General features: G+C 39.9%; 1 protein-coding gene across 1 annotated transcript in view; it reads left to right on the forward strand.

Moving 5' to 3' along the window:
- The window catches only part of TENM2 (teneurin transmembrane protein 2), a 618,654-nt gene that overhangs the window by 566,648 nt on the left and 32,122 nt on the right, over positions 1-19,884 (forward strand). The window contains 5 exon segments of the mRNA XM_017726535.1: positions 10,681-10,891; positions 14,737-14,856; positions 16,803-17,064; positions 17,761-18,028; positions 19,182-19,325. Coding sequence (XP_017582024.1) covers positions 10,681-10,891; positions 14,737-14,856; positions 16,803-17,064; positions 17,761-18,028; positions 19,182-19,325 — 1,005 coding nt within the window.

Below are 19,884 nucleotides of genomic sequence, written 5' to 3' on the forward strand. Positions count from 1 at the left end.
GGCGGCCTGCTGCGGGCTCCTGGGGCACAGGAGCGGCAGAGGAGCTCCCTGTGCCCGTGTGCCCCTCGGAGCAGCTGACAGAGCCACCTTGTACTGTCCGTGCTGGGACCGCGCTGTCCTGTGCACAGCCCCTGTCCGACTGTCCCCTGCTCTCACACAGCCCCTGCCAGGCTGTCCCCTGCTGTCACACAGCCCCTGCCAGGCTGTCCCTTGCTGTCACACTGCACAGTTCATGTGCCAGACTCTGAAGGGTGGGGTGAGATGTGCTGAATGGGCATGTATGGGTGTAAGGGGCTGACATCCCGGCTTTTTTTCCCTGCCCTTTATCAGGCATTTCGCTATTAAATGCAGGATGTGTCCTGTGTTTCCCTTCAAAGCTGTTTTTCTGGTTTTGTAGAGCCTTCCGTGGTGGCCTGAAAGCAGTTCTGAGATGTTGTTCTTTCTAAACAAGATCGGTTAATTTGCTCCTTCATTTAAAGGAACTTGCTTATTCCTTTCAATATAATGTCTTTAGTAAATCACAGAGATTCTTTTTCGTGGGCTTCTGCTCTCTGTTATAAACCAAACATCACACACAGCTTTCTTCCTTGAGACTCCTTCCCTTTTCTTTGGCCAATAATTAATCTAAAGAAAGCATCTGCTGTTTGCTGATTAATAGATATTTTATAAATGTATTTCCTAAAACTGCAAAGCAACATTGGGCTGTATCAAGGGTAAAATTGTCATTAGGATGAGTGTTTTAATTCTATGTAAGATTTCAGGGTTTAGAAACTGTTGTAAGTCCCAAACTGAGAAAAAGGTGTATTTGGTTTTGATTACATGATATTAACCACACCTGAATATCATCAGCTAGTTTTAATTTGTAAATCATCTGTTAGTTCCTTGGTTCCACATGCTCAGTGCTTAGAGGAGTATTTTAAAAGTTCTAAAGCTAATTCAATTTCAGAGAACTAGAGCTTGCTTTACAGCTGTTACAGAATTATAAAGAGCAGAATCTAACTGCCAAAGTATGTTAATTGGCATTTAAGTATACAACAAAACCCACTAAACTTGTGTTAATATTCAGTGTAAGAAACTAAGAAGTTAAATGCTTGGGTTTGCCGTTTTTACAGGCTTTGAAGGTTATAAAGGGAAATTTGAAAATGGATGTATTACTAGAATTTCCTCAAATAAAGGAAAAAGTTTGGAAATGTTTTTGGAAATGCCAGAACAAGAAGTTTATTTATATATCTAGGACAGTATTTTGCACTTGTAAAACAGACAAGCAGGGCTAAAAATGACCAGTGACACTATTCAGCTGCTCATCCTAATGAAAAATTGTAGAACTGTAAACCTTACTCAAGGAAGGCAAACAGTAGCTTATCAAAGGCAAAGAATACAGAGAGAATATGCCATACAACAGATATATAATATTATTAATTAATAATTAATGAAGAATTGTCTATTCCATCATCATGCAAGTTGCATGGATTTTGGTTTACCATAGTAAAGCACCTGAAAGAAAATTAGATGGTCTAGCTGAAGGCTGGAGAGGTTTAGGGGAGAACTCTTCAGATGTTCTCAATGTTCGCATTTTAAGTAATTTTTTTTCCAGAGACTAGAGTGGTTACTGCTCGTTGGTTCTTGTGCGTGTAAACAGTTTGAAAATTTAAGCTTGAGCCAAGATCCAAACAACCTGAGAAGTCCCTTTGACCCACACATTTTCATATGGGGATTTTATGATAAAGGCAGAAATGAATCTCTTGTCTTCTGACCCTTTGCTCAGTACTTTAATTCAATGCTCATTCCTGCTCTTAATAGTCTCATCCTTATTAATTCCTGTAGAATGTTTGTATAAGGGAGGTCAGGTGCTGTTCAGCACCTGTTCAGCTGCTGTTTCTCCACAAGCTTGCCAGGCACTCCTGAAAAACGAAAGAGAGCCTTTGAGCCACGGTGTGTTTCCTACACAGAGCTCCCCACAGGCTGTGCCACTGCAGCGCTCTCGCTCTCCCTCATGCCTTGGTGATTTGTGCAGCTGCAGTTTGCTTGATTATATTTTGGGTTTCAGATGTCTTTGAGATGTCATGGGGTCCTTTCCCATGTGCACTGTGAGGACAAAGACGTTGTCCTCACCATCAGTTTGTCAAATTGACAGTCACAAGAACTACAATAAAACTCAAACAACGAATACAATGTTAATCACTTAATGCTTGGTATCTTAGAGTGCAGTCCTGCCTTTGCCTAAGATGTGCTGCTCTGTATGTGCCTGGTTCACTGCACACCTGGCCAGGAATGTGTCCTATGACCTCTGTGTTTGTAGGGGAGTGTGCAGGAATGGAGAGGCTGGAAGGGATGTGTGTTCTGTGCTTCCAGCTGCACCTTTGTGTAATTGTGACTCTGTATATAAAGGAACAGATAAAATTAAGTTTTCTCATTAGACAAAGCTGAAAACTGTACTATGGGAATCAATATTAAAGATCCAGCGAGTTACCACAACCCCAAGTTTCACATAAAATGCAAGTTTATTAGAAGTTAAAGAAATTGCCTCTCCTCCCAGTCACTCTTTTCATTTGAAACTCAGCTGAGTTTATTTGCAGCAAAGTGTTGAACTCATTTGCTGCTCCATTACCAACATTGCTCTGTTAACATAAGCAGTAGTTCTGGGGTAGTACAGAACAAACAAGCTGTTCTTTCAGAAGGCAGTAGGGTAGCTAAAAATACTTTTTTTTCCCTAAATGAGGTCTTTCTCTGGACAGTTCAACCTCCTTCTTTTCTGCATGTTGTTAAAATACAGTTCCTTCAGCATGTCACTGAAAGGGAACTATCATTTCCTGTCTTCTGTGGCAGCAAATTTAAATATTTTGGAGCTTTTTCCCTGTTCAGCCATTCTTATTGCAATTGTATCTCACAATCAGATTCAAAGGCCTTGGGCCAAGTCTTCATTTTATGAATGTCAAGGAGAGCATTGCCACTGACTCCACAGGGTTTCCCATTTGTCCTGCTTTGTCTTATTATCTGCCACAATGCAAACTCCATACCATAGTTCAAAAAGAGAAAAATGAAAGATTATACTTAATATTTTCTTTCCATTTCAGATCAATGTCCTTTAGTTGGTTTATTCCTAGAAGAGGCAGATGAGTCCCCCTCTCTTTTAGACTTACAAATCTTCATTTTAAATGAGATGTCAGTGTGGATTACTGGCATAAATGGAATGTGATTCCAGAGCAGCAAGAGAAGAGAATCTCCAAATCTGTTTTCTCCTCTTAGGGCTGTTCAGGTGGAGCTGTGAGGTAACATTGGGAAATTCACCTGCTTTTGTCCTTACCACCATATGTCAAATCAAGACATGGGCTTAACTAAGTCTTTCTCCTGGAAGTGTCCAAGGCCAGGTTGGAGGGGCTTGGAGCAGCCTGGGGCAGTGGAAGGTATCCCTGCCCATGGCAGGGGGGGGCACTGGATGAGTTTTAAGGTCCCTTCCAACCCAAACCAGCCTGTGGTTCTGTGATTCTTTATGAACCTGTTTAGGGTTACTCTGGTACATAAGCTACTCTGCTGAAAAAACTTGAAAGTCTCTTATTTATCTTTTTGTTCTTTTTTTTTTTTTTTTTCATCATTTTTCTTTAAGGAGGAAGCCTAACTGAAAAGTAAGGGCATTCTGGCATTGACTCACTTTTAAGATCTCTTTAAATTGGAAGGTGCTTCTGTTTTCCAAACCGTGTTTGGATTACATAATTTGCTCACTGTGGCTGCTTCTAAAACTACTATCTTCCCTTAATCAGTCCCTCAGTAATCTAATCATTATTAAGCATCTTTTGGAGGGATTAGAAACAGCTTTATTTTAAGACCTGTAATTGTGATTACAATATATAATCCCCCTAATAGACACGTATAACCCATTTAATTCACCGTGGCTTTATTTTAGGAAATTAAGGCATTACAGATGGTATTTTGAGGAACAGCAGAGGATATGCTACTTTTTAAGTTCCTATTTCTTTTGGCATATTGCATAAGAAAATCACTACTGTGGCTGTTTATACCCATCATTTTGCAATAACTATTTTATAATAATTTGCTTGTTCTTAAATAGAAAAATGTTTTTAGTATCTCAAAACAGTCTCCTGCTTAACTAGATTTCACCTTAGATGTTCCAGTGCCTCCAGGTCCATGAGACAATGGGACACACAGCAAAACTCAGATGTCTTTTCTAAAGTATAGTTTCACTAAATGTTGGATGCAGCTGATATCCATCACATTTGAGGAATCTTTGTCCTGAGTGCCTTGGGATAATTTGGGAGGCAGATTTAAAAATCCTGTCGTCTGCAGAGGCAGCCTTGGCAGGAGCCCATATTGCCCACCAGGCTTGCTCTTTCTAGGCTCTTCTTTTCCTTCTTTCTCCATTCTCCCACCTTTTGCATCCATTCAAAATTGCTCATTCTTGTGGTTTTTATTGGCAAGACAGTTAAATTATGTAATCTCAGAGAAAGAAAAACAGAAAATAAGCAAAATTTTGCTAAATTTGTTTGTTTCAGATTTGATCAGGATGGATAGGACAGGTGCAGGCAGGTTAAAAAAAAAAAAAGCTTAAATGCAGTCACTGCTTCTATCACTTCCCAGATCACATTTCTCCTCACAATGTAATTATCTGATCTAAAATTGGTAGGAAAAGGAAAGGAAGCAACCCATAGCTGTATAGAATACTAAGCTAAATAGAAATGAGGAATTTATTTGTTATGCAAAGTGGGACACTCTTTTTAAAATACATTTTAATGTCTTTACCACTTGGCTTTCCAAAGAGGTATGAGCATCTCTCAGAAGGCAAATTTTGCCCTTCAGTTTGTTATTCTATATCTTTAACCCCACCAGGAAGTACAGTTGGTGGTAATTCTGTTTGACATAATACATTAAAGATAACGAATTAGAGAAAGCCAACTATCTGCTCCAGTGTGAAATCTCTTCAATTCACAAGAAAAATACATTTCTAGTGAAGTTCACTGTCAGGACAGTGCACTTGACTGATTGAAAGGCTGTTTATTTGAGTTGTCTTAGAAAACTCATCTCTGAAATTAGACAGAAGGAAAATAGAAAGAAAAGTGTCTTCCTGCAATAAACATTTAGAAAAAAATTGCTTTTAGAAAATTACAAATCCTGTGACTTGATACTGCATCAGGCTCGTGACATTTAAGATAATACAAGTATTTCACAGCACAAAAGCAAATCATGTAATTTAGCTTGCCTCAACAAGCATTGCCTCAGCGGGGGTCTCTAATTCAGCACAGACAAAAGATTTTATGAAGTTCTCAATATAAATACCCAGAATACTCTTGGCACAGAAAATACCTTCCTGGAGCCTGTACAATAGTCAGTTGTGGAACATTAAATGCAATCAGGAGATGAAATCTGTTGTGGATGGGGGCCAGAGTGAGTCACGTGGGCTCAGGTATAAAATCTGTATCAAAAGTAGGCACTCAAAGTTTGACAAGAGCTAATGAGTGTGCTTGTTTGTGATTGTGTTACAACTTCATGTCAGCCTCTAATCGCCTTTACACACATTAGCCAGCTTATCCTTTCCCTGTCCCTCACGGGACGTGGTACTACAGTAACTCCCTCTCACAGCCCGGGCAGAAGCAAAAGCAAGAAGCTCAGTGACTGCAAATTCCATGGTTTGAAAAGGCACCAGGATCCGTGGAGGTGGCTGTGTACACTGGAGCTGGACAAACTTTTTTTTTCAAGGTTGTTCTCATTTTACAGCCCTTTGGGTCAGCCTGGCTCGAGCAAGGAGTGGTTTGGAGTTGGAGCATCAATAATCCACAGGTTCTGAGAGACCCCCAAGCTCATGCATAGCTGGAGCTGCACCTGCAGTGGGTTCTTCCAGCTGGTGCTCTCAGGGATGCCCCAGAAAGAAAAGAATGCCCCAGAATGAGGCTTTTCCTGACTGCCAGGGCTCCAGGCAGCACGGGGATACTGAGTGGGCCAGGGAAGTGGGGCTGGTGCTTCACCACTCTCATCTTCCAGGGTACTTTAAAGCCTCATTGGGGAGGTTTTGGGGCATTTGAAGGCACAACCAATCTCCTGGTTCATTCTGCTTTACCACAACTTGGAATTTACAATCCATCTTGTCCTGTGAGGTTTGGGATTTGGGTTACAAAATATTCTGTTGTGCTCACAGTTAGTTACAAAAGCCAGTGATGTAAATGAGTGTCCTGATGGTTTACAAGGAGTCTTTACAGGGCTGGAGCAGAATTCCTGGAGCTACAGGAATAGAAGAGTTTCCTTTCTTGTTAGCACCAGGAACTTCTGAGGAATTATTTTGAATGATACATGCCAATATAGATCACAGTAATTAGATCAGGCTACAAAAGTGTGAAAATTTGGGTTAAATATTAGATAAACTTTCCTGGTTATGAGATATACTGGGCTGTGGCATAGCCTGCCTGTGGAAGCAGTTTTGCATGCAGTTTTAGAGCTCAATTAAAATATTTCTGTGTTGGCAGAGAGAAGGCCTACTCTTTTGATAATCTGATAGAGCATCTCTAATTCTTTCACCTTGGGTATATTAATACTGCACATAATTAAAATTGGATCATGATAAATTAACTAATTTGCCCTCAGAGTGATCAAAGACCCTTTTGCCCTCAGGGTTCATAGTAGCTTCTGTTCCCCCCCTCCCCACCTCCATTTTAATCATCAGTCTGAAATGTTTATTGGAAGAAGAAAAATTTCCAGGAATTAGGCTTTGAAAGTCCCCAGCTCCTGCAGCTAGTGAAGTGTAAGGATGCCCTCTGCTGAGCGTGGGCTCGGGAGTTTTGGGTTGGAAACAGAATTGTCCCTTGCTGGGTACAGAAAGCATCGTCTTAGAGAGCTGGATGTCAGGTCAAAGTGGACTCATTCTGATATGCATCGTGAATTGAACCTGAAGCACAACCTGCAAGTGCTTGAAGAAGTGTGGAAACTGTAGATAATTTAGTCATTGAGGTTTAAAAAACCCCAATAGCTCAAGCATCAACTTTCTGCAGAAAGGTGTAGCACCTTTCTAATTCTGCAATCCAGTAACCTGGGCGTGGTGAGAAATATATTCAGTGACAAAGGAACACTGATGCTGAGAGGTTCTAAATACATTAGAATATTAATGGGGTAAAATATATCACTATTCCTCCTGAGAGCTTTTAGTCCTTCTAATGATGGTCAAGAGGAATAAAATAATAAGGCAGTCACAAATATGACATGCATGAGTAGGTTAATCTACTTTCAAGTAATTCTTCAAAGTTTTCTCTTTGCTGTGTAGTTAAGTCTGCCAAAAAGCTTGTGGAACAGTTCACAGAAAGTTGAGAAATGTATGTATTCATTAGCAAAGTGAACTCTTCAAGAGGGATAGCATGTCGCTTGCTTCATTTCTGAAAAGATTTGAGAATTCAGAAAAACCACGAACAGCAATGGAGAGCTAATCCTGTGCTGCCAGTTGAAATCAGATCAAAATTTCCTATTTCTTTCTTCTCAGTTAAGGCCAAGTCAGGACTTGTTTTGTTCTCAGATTGTGGGAAAAGGTTCAGCACCATCTTAGCTCCCTCTCCAGCCTCCCCCCTTTAGCATGCAGAGTATCAGAGAGGTCACTGCCCACTTGAAACTCAGCTGTGTATGCCATGAAAAGCAGCAATATTTTGGTGAGGCAAGTGGTGAGGGTTTGTCATTGAATTAACCATATAAATAATTCAGCATACCTGAGGAAATTTGGAGGATGACAAGCTCTGAACTGTGTATTAAAACTCGAAGTACTGAATTCTAATTAAAATTTATGCTAATAGCAGAATTTTCTTTTACAGAAGGTACTTTTTTTTCTAGCTCTGGTTTTAATCAGCTGAGTCTAATGCAAATAAATGATTCTGTAACAATTTACTTCATATATAACAGTACAGTATGGCTGGAAAAATGGGCTGAGAGAAACCTCATGAAGTGCAAGGTCCTGCACCTGAGGAGGAACAACCCCAGGCACAAATGTATGCTGGGAGACACTTCTTTGTCTAGTGACTGAGCACTGGAGCAGGATGCCCAGTGAGGCTGTGGAGTCTCCATCCTCAGAGTCATTCAAAAGCTGTCCGAGCATGGTCCTGGGCAACCAGCCTCTGGTTGCCTTGCTTGAGCAGGGGGCTGGACCTGATCACCTCCAGGTGTCCTTGCCAATCACAGCCATTCTGTGATAAGAGTCCAGATAGCAAATTAGGCAAAGGTGAACTAAAACCAGGTATATTCTGACAGAAACCAATTCTCTTTCACGCATGGAGTCAGAGTTTTCAGAGCAGCAAAGTCAATAATAGCAGCAGCTGTGGATGTGAGCAGCACAGTGGTGTCTAAGCCTTTGATACCGAGCAGCAGTGCACAGGGCCTGGCTGTGTGTGCTGAGCGGACCCAGACCTTGGTGCTGCTGTACAACCTGGATCAACTAGTTCACATAAGGTAAAAATATCCTCAGTCCTGAATCCTGCCATCTGAGAATAAATTAATACAGGGGAATAAAGCCATATAAGCAATAATGTTCTAAAAAGTAAACTGTGTTATGCTCTATGCCTGTCTTTTCAAAATACTGTTGTAAGCGTCTGAAAGCATCTGAGTCTGAATTCACAGAACTGCAGCAAAACCTTCTTACATGGAAGGAATCACAGGCAGGTTTCTCCCTGCTGTTGAATGGAGATGTTTCCAGCCTCCCAGGTCCTGAACTGGCAATTCAGAGCAGTTTGATTGCCTGCTTGATTGTTTGTGAGATAACGGTGAGATTGGCAGTGGCGGGGTAATTTACTGAAGATTGCAATGTCAGACAATATCCAAGGGGGCTCGCAAGCATAAAGATGTGATTCGCATGACTGACAGGAGCCTAAGGGATTGATATGCCCATTCCCAGTTCATGGTGTCATCACAAGTGTTTGGCTACAGCATCCCATAATCTGCTGCGTGATGAGGTCATTACAGACATAACTTATGCTCACCTCTAATAACAGGTATAGCAAAAATATGATGCAGCTTGAATAGGTAAATGTAAATTCATCAAAGGGAGTAATTTATATCCTGTATTTTTCCTCTGTTATTTCTAGTGTGTTGATAGGATTTTCTTGCCTGGTGGTCATCTGACTAACAGAACTGAGTGGACTAAACAGTGGGTAAATCTCGGTTCATAGTTGTAGAGGTCTCACAGACTGAGAAAGAATGCAGGATGCTGAGAATTTCTCGGAGCTTAATAGGAAAACTGCCTTTAGTTATACCCTGAAGCTAATTATGTCCTTAGAATGATTATATAAAGTGGGTAGAAAATGAACTGTAGCGAGACAGAAAGTTCCTACAGCCACGTTGGAGAGGATTTCAAGATGAATGGAGCTCCTAATGTGAATAGGCGAGTGACCTTAAAGCAACATACAGTTTTCACAACAAGGTAGTTTGTCTGACTTAAATCTCCTTAGAGGCCTGAATGAAACACTGTCAGCATACCTTGGCAATTTTGTTTTTAAATCAGGTCAGGCACAGTCATTTCAGGCACACACAATGGGTTGGATATACAAGGCTAATTGTAAAAAAAGGAAGTTTTCATAGTTTTAGATTGGTTTTTTTTCCTTTAGGTTGTTGTTTTCCAGTTATCGCTGTGCTGGTCTGTTGTGCACTTGAAAATCCTGAAAATGCATGAGTCATGATCTTAGCCTAAGGGACTTTTTTCTGCTTCCCTGCTGGAATGCTCTGTCTTGTGTATGATGCTCAGTGTATGCCCAGGCCATATTTGTATTCAAAAATCAGATTGGTGCACCTTGGGAAGTCTCTGAAGGTTTACAGACATAAGCAGATTGCAGACTGATCTCCTGATTCTTGCCAGAGTAGGTGAACAAATGTTTCTAAATTGTTAGAGATGATAGTATTTTAAAGCAAAAGGTTATTAATTTCTAAATCATAGTAGAACTCCATTGAGAGAACATATTTCAGTTAAATAATGATACCCAATGAAGAGATGACAATAGAATCGTTACTGTAAGTGCTGAAAATAGTCAGTTATTTATCTAAGTATACAGATTGATCTCCCCCTTGATTCCCTTTTAATTTCTGGTGTTAAGATTCTTTTTTTTTTCTTAAAAATGCATCCTAAGAAATATTCTTGATGGACAACCTAATCTGTAATATGATGACTGAACCCACCAACTTTGGACTGATCCTTCCTTACCCAAGCACGCGCACAAGTCGTGAGCCAGGTATCCATGGGAGGTGGGAGTTCCAGCAGCCCTTCCCTAGGAACTGCCAACATGGCTGCAATGTGATTTTTATTTTACTTAGGTAACGATGACTTTATCATCCCCATCTCCTCTCAGCTTTGCAAACAGAACAAATGAAATCAAACAGCCTAATTCTCAAGACAGAAAAAAAACCCCAGACAAACAAGCAAATAACCTAAACAAAAATCCTTTATTCCTTCCACTTATTTTGCCTAATGTCAGCCCTTGAGAGATTTCTTGGGATTTATTCTTGTCTAACACTGGTTTACATTAATTGTAGTGGTTTTTAACCAGTGTGCTCCAAAGCATCATCCTCATGGCACTGTTGACTGAATCACCAGGTTTAGGGTGTAGGGGTGGTATGAAGAGTGAGCTTTAACAGTTTTTCCCAGTGCACTGGGATTTCCACGGGTATTATTGCTCCACAGCACTGTGCTGGATCTCAGTGCCTGTTACCTTTCAGATGGCCTGGTGGACTGCCTGGACCCAGACTGCTGCCTGCAGGCCACCTGCCAGAACAGCCTCCTGTGCCGGGGCTCGCGGGACCCGCTGGACATCATCCAGCAGAGCCACCCCGGCGCTCCCGCTGTGAAGTCGTTCTATGATCGCATCAAGCTCCTCGTGGGGAAGGACAGCACTCACATCATCCCCGGAGAAAATCCCTTCAACAGCAGGTAGCAGCTGTGACTGTGACACCGGATCTGTGCAGTTGCACTGTATGGGAAAATTTCTGCCAGCGATTTTATTTGTGGTTCAACAGGAGAGGCTGCTTTCAGGAGCTTCATCTCAGGAGCTGATCACACTGAGGCCACGCTGTTGCAGTTTATGATGTGGCCTCTGTTTTATAACACTGAGTTTTATTAGCATTTTAACATTTTGGCAACACCCAGAAGAAGGTTTCTTCCACTGAGTAGGAGCTTCTGAGGTTTATATTTTATGAAGACTGCAGTCTAGAAAAAGGGAAAATGCAAACTAGTTTCCAGTTAAAAGAGATTAAATTTTATGTAGTGCCACTAACACAAATTTCAATAATGGAATAGCATTTCAAATAATTTTAAAGTTACATTGATTTATGGAGTTTTATTATTTATTCCTTACATAAAGCCGTTTTACTTGTATCATTGATCCGTCTGACTAAGTTTTCTTTTTCTTCTTGTTTTTTTTCTTTTTCTATGCTTGTTCTTCCTAAGATTATTAATTATATATTTGTAATGAATCTAAAAGCTAGCAAATCATTAATTGATATTTGATGCCATTGTATGCTTACAAGAAGATTGGTATTTATCAATATTACATAAATAGGTCTCCATGGAAAGATGCTAAGAAATTGATGAGTATGTTAATTATGTTCATATCACCAAAGTTAAAACTGAAGAAAGAGCTTCATTTGAGATAACACCCAAAAGATTGCACTTCATTACAGGAAACTGTTTCCTCAGTCAGGATTCCATTACAGGCTTAGTGGGTAATGTAGAGCATGTCCCTAAATATTTGTCTGTAAAAAGAGGATCACAGTGTTTCTGGATACACCAAGCAGGTCCCCATTGTATTCACCCCTGTGCTGCACACAATCATTTCCATATTCTATCAGGAAACCCCTGTTGGACCCTACTCTATATAATTACTATTCTGTAAAATACTCCATGCATACACACAGGGAGTTGTTCGAAAAAATAGAAAAAAATTGTTCTGTTTTCACCTAAATTTGTGGTGATTTTGTTTTGGTTTTTTTTTAATCCCTGGAAGTGTTTAAGGCCAGGTTGGATGGGGCTTGGAGCAACCTGGGATAGTGGAAAGTGACCCTGCCAAGCAGGGGGTTGGAACAAAATGATCTTAAGGTCCCTTCAAACCCATTCTATGATTCTATGAATTAGTGCTCTAGACTAAACAGGAGCTGAGCATTTCAATCCTGAGGCTCCTTTAAAAAAAACCTCATTGGAAACTTTGAATTTTTATTTTTAGGGCTCCTCATGGTAGGAGTCTTCGTTCTGTTTTATTCATCTGAACTACACTGCAGATTTTAACATGTCTTTGCAAATGACCTATTAATGATATTAAAATTGGCCTTCACCTCTAAGTTTTGAAGGTACTTCTGATAATTCTGCAGCTCAGCTGTTATTTTTGGTGCCAATTTTAGGCAAATCTAATGTATAGTGTCAAATTGTAAGTTTTAAAACTAATGGCTTTGTCTTTTAAAAGTGCCACAAGGTTCAGCTGCCAGGTTTTCCATATACTGAAGCTGCCATAATCTCAATAAGTAGCTCCCATGTTTGTAAGCTCTGTTTGCTTAGCTCAGTCTATCATTACATTGAAAGACATGAAAAAGTGGGAAAAAATAATGGTTTGGGGTTTTTTTCCAGTCTCAGTATAAGAAAAAGAAGTTATTTCCTACTCTGCTAAAGCAATAAAGAACAAAATTTATTGATTGCAAAAATAGTTAAAACTCACTGATTTTTTTCTGTGCAGAAATGAGATGAAATGAAGTTTTCAGGGAAAAAAGCCACATGCTTTTACGTATTTAAATTCCTTGTTTAAAAAAAAAAAGTAATTCTTGTATCAGTTCAATTTGTCTGTTACACTTCTGAAATGACTTAGTCAAAACAATGATTCTTATAAATCCAGATTTTAGCTACATTTTAGCTTATTCTAATATCCATTGTGTTCCTTATTTTAGCACTTCAGAAATAGAAAGGAAGATTATTAACCAAAATATTTTTATTCAAATTATTTCCTGAAATATTAAAATTGAAAGTAGAAAAAATTAAGTCATGGGCATTATTAGTTTTCTTCCGCCATCTGACAATTTCTTTCTAAATCTACTTTCTGCACAGTTTCCCTAGAGAAGCTTGAGTGACTTTTTCCCTGCAACTATTTCTGTGTGTTTGTCACATAAAATAATTCAAGCAAAATGAATAATGCCAAGACAATTATCTTGGTCCAATGTGTTCCCAAGTAGACTTTTCTCAACAGGTTTCAATTTCTATTAAATTCCATATTCTTTTAGAAAATGTTGAGTTTTCAAATTAGAATTTGACCTGAAGGGTCAAGAAGCACTTGAAAGTTCTAAAAGAAAAGTAACAGAAATGGCTCAGTTTTATTAATTTGATTTTTTCATGTAATATTGAAGAAAATATTGCACCCTGTTTGGAATAAAAATAGAGGAGATAGTTGTTAAACAGCTGGTATAACACCGTTAGAAAGGTACATCACAGCCCCTGAACATCTCAGAGTCGGCAGAAAGGACCTGAAAATGATCCCTGGTCTGGCTGATGAAAGGAGCTGTTCTCTGGCAGGGGGCCCTCCCAGAGCCCACCACAATTTGTCAGTGTTCAGCAAAGCTCAGCCCAGCTTCATCCCCTTGTCCTGCAGCTCAGCCTGGGGCCAGACATCCCTGGGTCAGGGTGCTGTGCCTGGCATGAGCCTGGAGCCTGCTGAGCTTCGGGAGCAGCCCTAGTCCTGCTGGGAAGGGGCTCTTCATTCCGTGGCTCTCAGCAGAGCAGAGTTGGTGGCTCATGCTGGAAGCACAGACTGATGAATAAATAAATCTTTTCATCTGTGACTACAGCAAAGTGCAATTTTACAATCCCTGAGATTGTGGGCTAAGAGGACTTCACTCTCTCCCTGTTTCCCAGGTCGCCTTCTCCTGTTTTCACGTTTCCAGTGCAGAAGTGGAAGCCATCTACAAGAAGCTTTACCTTTTCCATTGCCCTTTTACAAAGCAGCTTCCCCCCTCCCCAATCTGCTTCTCTCAGGGTACAGGGAAGATGGAAGGGAAAGGAGCCAGGGGCTGGAAACTCCTCTCCAGCTGGGAGCAGCAGCACTTTGTGCCCGCTGTGCACTTAGCAGCAGCAAAGCACTTGCCAAAGAGAAAAAACTGACTGTGCTTTGCAGAGGAATAACTCATCTTCATCTCCCTTAGGTTAAGCAAAGCTGCTTATCCTGCTGGCCAAAGAAATGTTTTGTCTTGCCTGTGTGTAAAGCTGGACTTGAAACCAAATCCTTCCCTTGGCAAAGTGCAAGCAAGGGTTCCAAATCAGGACTGAATGCAGTGTACAAACATCAGTCATTCCCTAAGATGAGGGAATTTGAACCTTGAGGTGAAGAATTGGTGGTATAAAACAGAGATATGGCATTGCACCATTGTTTGTCAAGTGTGTGAGGCACCCACAGGCATGGTACTGTACCCCCAGGGAGGTTTGGGAGTTTCAGTGTCGCTGCAGGGTCACAGCTTTGGCCTGGCTGAATGTGAGGGAGCTTTGTGCTCTGCAAAGCTTTGTTAGACAAGGAAAGCACTGACTGCCATTCTTTATACACCTCTCACTGCGTAGACAAGCAGTTTCTTGATTCAGGTGTATAGAGGGAGCTGGGCAATATTGTGGTTCCTCAGTATTCTAAAAACCTTTGGAGTAAACTGGATTTAGAGTAAATGAGGTACAAGTGTTCCACTGCTTCACTTATAAACAACATAACTTTGCTTTTGTCATTAGCTTTAATACCTTTAATTCTCTTTCTTTTTCAGTCTTGTGTCTCTCATAAGAGGCCAAGTGGTGACTACAGATGGGACTCCTCTAGTTGGGGTCAACGTGTCGTTTGTCAAGTATCCAAAGTACGGCTACACCATCACTCGTCAGGATGGCACGTGAGTGTCCCTGCTTCACTGAGCCCCTGTTTGCTGTGGAGTGTCTTTGCTGATTAACAGATGGTGTGATCTAATGGAACCATGTGGTACCAGGCATTGCCTTCCTCCCAGGGCAAAGAGCTATTAAGTAAACACAAAAGTAATTTTTCACGCGGCATTTTGAATACTAACTGCATGTAAATATGAACAGGCTGACTTCTGATAATGACGTGTTAGCAGGCAAACTCCTTTCAAATAAATTGCTCTGTATCTATGAAAACATTTGTGGGCTACGGCAGTATCCAGCTGAGACAAGAAATATTTTATTTTAAAATGCAGTGCAGGCTAACACTTCTAGGAAAAAAGAAAGCATCATTATAGAATAGTATATTTTGTTAAAATTTCCCTTCTGCTTCTCTTTGCTTTTGAAGATACATTCTCTTTTGAGTTTCTTCAGGGTAGAATGCAATCAAAAGATTCTAATTGAATATATTTAGACAATTTCCTGCTGTGCAAAAAAGTGCTTTTTCCCCCTTGTATCAGCTTATTTGAAATGCACACAAATTCAGATAAACAAAAGTCAGTGTGTCATGGTTTATCTGGTTTACTGGCTGTGGTAACTAAAACAGTCTATCTGACACAGGCATTGTAAACATTTGCCATTTTATCTTGATCTTGCATAAAAACAATTGAATTGAAATAATAATAGGAGTCAACTGAACTATAGGGAGTATTTAAGTTCCGTATTTTCCAGAATATTAATTTGTTATAATAGAAGTATAATGTTGATTTCAGTGGTTTAAAGTTGCAGTAAATGGTGAGCTGAACTGTATTTAAATTTGAATAGATTATTGAAGTCATTGAGTAATTTGTTACATTGCCAGCGTTTACATGGAACAACTGACACCTATTTCTGTTGTCAGAACAACCTGGAAGCATTTCTCATTTAGGCCAGGTTTCAAATGCCTGTGCAGCTCCATGTTACTGCTGTGATTGTGCAGGGGGTTGGAGTAAACACCTAGTATCTCTGAAAAATGATAGATCAGTTATCTTGGAGACAGGAAATCTTACTTGTGTTACACTTCTCATTACTATTCTCTTACTGCTGTGTGTCCCATTCTATGTTTGATGGACAGGATCTTTTAGGAAAGGGATAATTCAGTGTCCAACTCAGAATGAACTTGGCTTCTCTGCTGTTTCTATATAAAGGTGACTTGTAATAATGAATGTGGTGATTTGTTTGTTGGGTATTTTTTTAATTACTTAATACAGAATTTATAATATCATCAGAATGAGCTTTGTCCAGGTGACTTCAAATCATTGCTTGTCTTGGCTGGTTTTCAGCTGTTTAGTTGCCAGAGGTTCACATCCCACTATAGATCATTGGAACCATGACATTTAAAACATAATCATGGTCTGCTCACTCTCCCTGCCTCGGAGGTGTGGGGAGAGAATCACAAGGGTAAAAGTAAGAAAACTCTTGCGTTGAGATAAAAACAGTTTAATCACTGAAATTATGATTATAAAAACTAATGAAAAGGAAAATAACAAAAAGATAAAGGAATTCTCAGCCAGATTCTGAGCAGCTTTCCCCCTAGTTTATATAACGAGAATGGCACCGTATGATCTGGGGTATCCCTTAGCGGGGGACAGCTGTCCCAGCTGTGTCCCCTCCCAGCCCCCATTCTGCTCCCTGGTGTGGTGGGGTGAGGAGGAGGAAAGGCTCTGACTCTGTGTAAGCACTGCCTTGCAATAATAAATGCAACCCTGTGTTATCAACATTATTCTCATCCTGAATCCAAAACTCAGCACTCTGCCAGCTACTAGGAAGAAAATTAACTCTATCCCACCCCAAATCAGACCAATACTCATCACTACTGGTGTGCCTCTATACCTATCTCATTAGCCAGGAATGTTATTACTGGAATTACTCAGTCTTGCCACTTCTAAAGGCCACACTTTTCTAGGTTTGACTTGGTTGCAAATGGTGGAGCATCCCTAACGCTGCACTTTGAACGGGCCCCATTTATGAGCCAGGAAAGGACAGTCTGGCTGCCATGGAACAGCTTCTATGCCATGGACACCCTGGTGATGAAGACAGAGGAGAACTCCATTCCCAGCTGTGATCTCAGTGGGTTTGTCCGTCCTGACCCAGTCATCATTTCATCACCACTTTCAACTTTCTTCAGTGACACTCCCAGCCGCAATCCCATTGTGCCAGAAACCCAGGTAAGAACAGTGTGAGTGAAAAGGGTACAGAAATCAGGGGTCAGCTGACAGTTCTGACCTGAGCACACAGCCACCATGTGTTCCCTGCAATTGCTACAGCAGATATCTCTGCAGAGCTGCATTCGTTCTGACAGGTACCAGGTTTCCTAATGAGGGCTGCAGGAGATATCCCAGGTTTGTATCACCCAGACTCATTTATCTTTGATTACCTTGCACCCTACTATTATCATATACCATATCAACTATATCTGTGTATTTGAGATGCCAGCTTAGGCATTTCAAGAGAATTTTGCAAAGGCTTGGCATGTGGTGCTGACCACAGACTGTTTCCTTATTTCCTTCTTACGACAAAAGAAAACTCTGTTGGTACTATTTTTTCACTGCTGTATTCAGTTAGGCTTTACACTGTTAGTGGAAGTTGTGAGTTCCTATGATTTTTCTTATGTTTCCCTTGCATATAACTTGCAGTAAAAATGGTTGTGCTTATTTGCCCTTTTGCCAGCAGTGGGCTCTTAAGAAGATGTGTACACAGACACCAAATAATTATTTGTCAGAAATGTCAGCTGAACTGTGTTTCTTTGAGGATATCCACTCCCAGTAACAGAAAGACATAAGTTTATAAGAATACACAAGGTGATACATTAAAAAAAAAAACAAACACATTAATGTAAAATATTTGACCTCTTTCCTATCCAGGTTCTTCATGAAGAAATTGAGATCCCTGGCTCTAGTATAAAGCTCAGCTACCTGAGTTCCCGCACTGCTGGATACAAATCCTTACTGAAGATCATAATGACTCAGACACTTGTGCCACTGAATCTGATCAAAGTTCATTTGATGGTAGCAGTAGAAGGGCATTTGTTCCAAAAGTCATTTCAGGCATCTCCCAACTTGGCATATACATTTATCTGGGACAAAACAGATGCCTACGGTCAGAAGGTTTATGGGTTGTCAGATGCTGTAGGTAAGTCAGCGAATACAAGCTCCAAAACTTTCCAAGTGACACCTGTAATTCTAAATAAGAAAACTTCAAACTTCCTTATGGAGGAGCAAATATAGACTGAACCATTCTTGTCTCCCTGACACAATTTATCTTTGTATTACAGTTCTTTTACACATTAAAGATCATATTCAGAGGGTCTAAACTCATCAGCATGCCTGGGTTGCCTGATCAGTACCTGACTTTGAAGGTTTAGACCAGGCAATAGAAAAAACTGGCCACAGGAACTTAGGTGGAACCTAATCCATCATTACAATTTTATTTTCTTTAGTTATAAAATGATCCTCATTCTGGACTGGCTGGCAGTCTGCAGTGCATTTGGGTTTTCACACATGGTCTTATTGTAGTCTCTTGTGGTATTACACATTTGAAATGAAAATGCTGTTCCTCTGATGCTGTTCAGTCTTGTAGTTCTGTAGCTATTTTTAGTCAGCTTGATTCTAGTGGGTGGGAAAAAGAGTGATCATCATAATATTTTTCCGTTTCCATTGAATATCTGAATAACTTTGATACAACAGTGTTAAAAATGAGCATCAGAACTGTGCCAGTGTGGATAGAGCAGATTTTTTTTTAAGTCTTAATTATTTTCTATATTTTCTAAATTCTTCTTTGCTGTAGCTTTTCTTTCTTAAGTTACTTCATGGGATATTGCTGTCCTGTGTAATGCTTGCGGTGCAATTGTGCTTAAATGCACACAAAGTTTTCACTGCCCTTTGGTATATGGTATGTAGAATGAATACACTAAATAAATGCTGTGAACATCTGGCAAATTAAGAATTTATCTTGTCCTGTTATCTGATATTTTTAATTATTTAATATAATTTTACTCTAGTTTAAAAAATTTATTTCTCACTCTCCTCTCACCAAACCCATCACTTCCCAATGTGAGCTATTAAAGTAGAAGTGATCAAATCCCTGCAGAGTACATGTGAATGAAGTTTCAAATTTGTGTCTAGTCAAAGATCTGAATATAATACTGTAGAATAAAAGTGAGGAATATAATCACTCCATCTTCTTGAGGGAGCTGGGGAACTGGAATGCTCAATGTTGTGAATGGGGTCTGGACATTTAATTCAGTGTTTGTTCAGCAAGTATATTAGATTTTATTTTATTTCAGTGTCTGTGGGTTTTGAATATGAGACTTGCCCCAGTCTCATTTTGTGGGAGAAGAGGACAGCACTGCTGCAAGGATTTGAACTGGATCCTTCAAACTTAGGAGGATGGTCTCTGGATAAACATCATGTACTTAATGTCAAGAGTGGTGAGTTAGTTAATTCCATGTGTTTGCTATCCTGTATAGAGTTCTATCTGCAAAAACTTTTTATTTGCATTATACTTACACTTCCAAAAATTCAATTTGTCCACTCTTCTTGTTTCATCTTTAGCTCAGTAAGGTATGAGACATATTTCAGTTGTCAGAAATTTTTTGTAAATTTCTACACATTTTTTACTGTGTTTACTGTTTACTGCACAGCATGAATTTCTTGAAGTCCTAATCTTTATCCTCTATTCTGTTTTTCATTTATTCCCCTGTAATATCTTTCTGTTTTCCCTGTTTTTCTCATGTTAACCACATCTGATCCTGGTTCCTTTTGCTTGACCTTTTTTTTCCCCTAACCTGAGATGGATTTTACAAGGAGTACGAGTCTGTGACAAGATACTGAGTCTCCTTTGTCTTTCTCCTTAGTCACCTTTTTGTTTTTTCCTCACTTTTTTTTTGTCTTTCCATATGCTAAGCTGAAGCTTTGTGATATTCGTATTTTACCAACAGCTCTTTGGGAGCGGAATGCTTTGCCTACATTTTATTTGTTCCCTGCAAA

Source organism: Corvus brachyrhynchos, unplaced genomic scaffold, assembly GCF_000691975.1.
Source record: "Corvus brachyrhynchos isolate BGI_N302 unplaced genomic scaffold, ASM69197v1 scaffold262, whole genome shotgun sequence".
In the NCBI taxonomy this organism is placed as follows: Eukaryota; Metazoa; Chordata; class Aves; order Passeriformes; family Corvidae; genus Corvus; species Corvus brachyrhynchos.